This window comes from Cyprinodon variegatus, unplaced genomic scaffold, assembly GCF_000732505.1.
Source record: "Cyprinodon variegatus isolate N-32 unplaced genomic scaffold, C_variegatus-1.0 Scaffold1708, whole genome shotgun sequence".
Lineage (NCBI taxonomy): Eukaryota > Metazoa > Chordata > Actinopteri > Cyprinodontiformes > Cyprinodontidae > Cyprinodon > Cyprinodon variegatus.
Window position 1 is genome coordinate 14015 of NW_015152161.1, and position 2627 is coordinate 16641.

The 2627-nt window shown below is 38.7% G+C and overlaps 1 protein-coding gene across 1 annotated transcript in view; it reads right to left on the minus strand.

The window, feature by feature from the left end:
* Window positions 1-332: 332 nt before the first annotated feature.
* The window catches only part of LOC107104368 (PRA1 family protein 2-like), a 16230-nt gene continuing 13935 nt past the window's right edge, over window positions 333-2627 (minus strand). Inside the window, exon 3 of the mRNA XM_015404361.1 lies at window positions 333-677. Within this exon, the coding sequence (XP_015259847.1) occupies window positions 538-677 (140 nt within the window). The 3' untranslated portion in view covers window positions 333-537. The remainder of the gene's footprint in view (window positions 678-2627) is intronic.

Consider the following 2627-nt stretch of genomic DNA (forward strand, 5'->3'; position numbering starts at 1 on the left):
TCAGATCTTAATAAAAATGTAAAAGAAGAAGCTCTGAGACTTTTTGTGTCACCTTGTTAAATAGCAGAGCTCAGTCTGTCTTAGAAGGCAGCACTTTCCTTCAACACTCAGTATGATTGTTTTCCGGCTACAGATCGCCAATGAAATGTAAATTAACAGCAAATATGGGTAATAATATGTTGAGACTTCAAAAAAGATCAGATTCTTTAAGAGATGGGTGCAATACAGTTTGTCCGAGTGGGGTTGCCATATGATGACATCATAAGAAAGGGTCGGGGTCCCGAGCAGATCTGGTACCTACAGCGGATCTGGAGCCTCGGGTTGTTTGGAGAACAGGTTGGAAACTCATTGGACTAGATGAGCTCTACTTCATTATTATCCAACTGGCAGAAGATCCTATAAACGGCCCCCCTCCTTCTGTCCTAAAACACATTTAAATAAAATAAACGTACAATAATTTCATCCGTTCAAGTTTGGGAATGTTCCTTCTGGTTTGTGATCCGTGAATCAAACATTCTGTTCTCCTCCTTCTCCTTGTTAGGACCCCGCCTCCTGTTCCTGTCCCAGCGCCTCCAGCAGGAGCCCCATGGGTGTCCTCTTCAGACCGATGCTCTCCAGTTTGTTCTCCAGCTTGTTCTTCAGGTTACGGAGCCTCATGGATGCGTGGACGAGGACCACTGAGAACAGAGAGAGATACAGGAATGACCTCCCCTAAACAAGCAGTTTACAATTAAGTCCATTTTCAAGTTCTTCTTTTAATAAACCGCTTATTTAATACAACATTTTACACTACACTCTTCAAATACAGCGAATTTCTGTTTTTTTATATGTTTTACACCCAATAAAACCCAAAATTTATCCACATAAAATTACATCAGAGCAAATAAAAAGGATATATTAATATAAGGTGACCGGATTTCTGAAATCTAATCTGGGCGATATTTCCATCTCACAGACAAAAAGAAAGACATATCATCAGAATTAAACCAGGAAAGGAGGAGATTGATGTTTTCATCCATTTTTACGTATTTATTAGGGATGCCACAACAAAAATCAAGTGTAAAATCAAGCATTGTGCCGCTCCAATTTCCCAACATGAATTAAACAATCAATCGATAGTGTTTATTAGAGCCATCTGGTCATTCAGTCTTCTTCTCTCTCCTCTTTTCTTTCTAGCTGACTTCTGCCTGCTCTCTGTTTTACTCTCTAAGTACATTTTTCTTCCTTCTCTTCAACTGTTCTTTCCATCAGTGTTCCCATTTTCCTTCGCTCTCATTCAATCTTCTATCAGTCTTCTAATCTTCTTCCTCTCCTCTTCTATCAATCTTACACTAATCAGATATAATATAATCAAATTCCTGTAAGGACAGATTGCTAACTACAAATTAGATCATTCCCACTATTCCCAAAAACCAAAACTGTTTATTTTAATTATTGGATGCAAAATATTGGTACTTCAACATACCAGGAAGCAGATTTCTTATCTCGATCAAAATATTTATTTTATACTTATAAGAGGCTTATAAGTTTCATTAAATCCAGTTTGGAGGTAGAGATCAAACCCATTTTGTATGATCTTAATTATTCCCTTTACAAAGAAATGTTTGGGCAGAAACATATGAAACTAAGCATTAATTTCTGCATGTTTTGCTCCTATGAATTTAATAATAATAATGTCGCGCATGCTCTTCTTGAGCTCCGAGGAATTCGGAAACAGCTGCCAATCAGCTAACAGCTGTTTCTGCACGTAACATGCTTAAGTCCTCTTTCTACCGTAATGACAGTCTATAAGCAACATTTCCTCCTCATTTTTAGAACAGTAAAATCAGGGTAAGCTTTAGTCGGGGACAGATGGTCCCAAACGGGGACTGGTCCCGTCCGTAATACAGATATATCGGATATGGCCTTCATACAGTCATTAGGAAAACTCACCAAAGTCACCAACACCCTCCACTGGGGGGGCGAAGCCACAAACGGTGACGCTAAAGAAGCTGCATCAAAGTACCATATTTTCCGTACTATAGAGGCGCCTTACTATAAGCCACGCCCACAACATTTTTTTTTTTTAACTGGAAGCGTATAAAAAATAAGCGCACCGGGGTATAAGACGCTGAGATCTACTAAACTGTTCCCACTAAAACCTGTAGGGGGAACTCTACATAAAGCCCCTGGTGTAGGGATGAAGAAGAATGCTAGCTCCTGTTAGCTTGTTAGCTCGCAGCAGTAAGAGCTTCTACTGAAAGATGGAGCTTCATCAGCTCTTTATTTCAGAGCTCAGTCTCTTCAGCTTTAATGCAGCAAATAAATGTCAAAATGTGTGAAATCTGGAGATTTATGCTCCGTCGTGCCTGCTGCTAGCATGTTCTGGTGCTAAATGTAAATTAGCCCCTTATTATTCAGGGTTTCTACAGCATAAACCGAGTAAAATTCAAGACTTTTTAAGACTTTTTAATGCCACTTGAAATAAAAATTTAAGACCAAATTCACATGAAACACAAGAAAAACCTGCTTGCTACAACTTAACCCAAAGGTTTATTTTAACATAAACCACTGCACTAATGTTTCAAATTCTGAAAAGCTTCCCATACAGGAAGAAAGCTAAAAACACACAAATGACAGATATATTT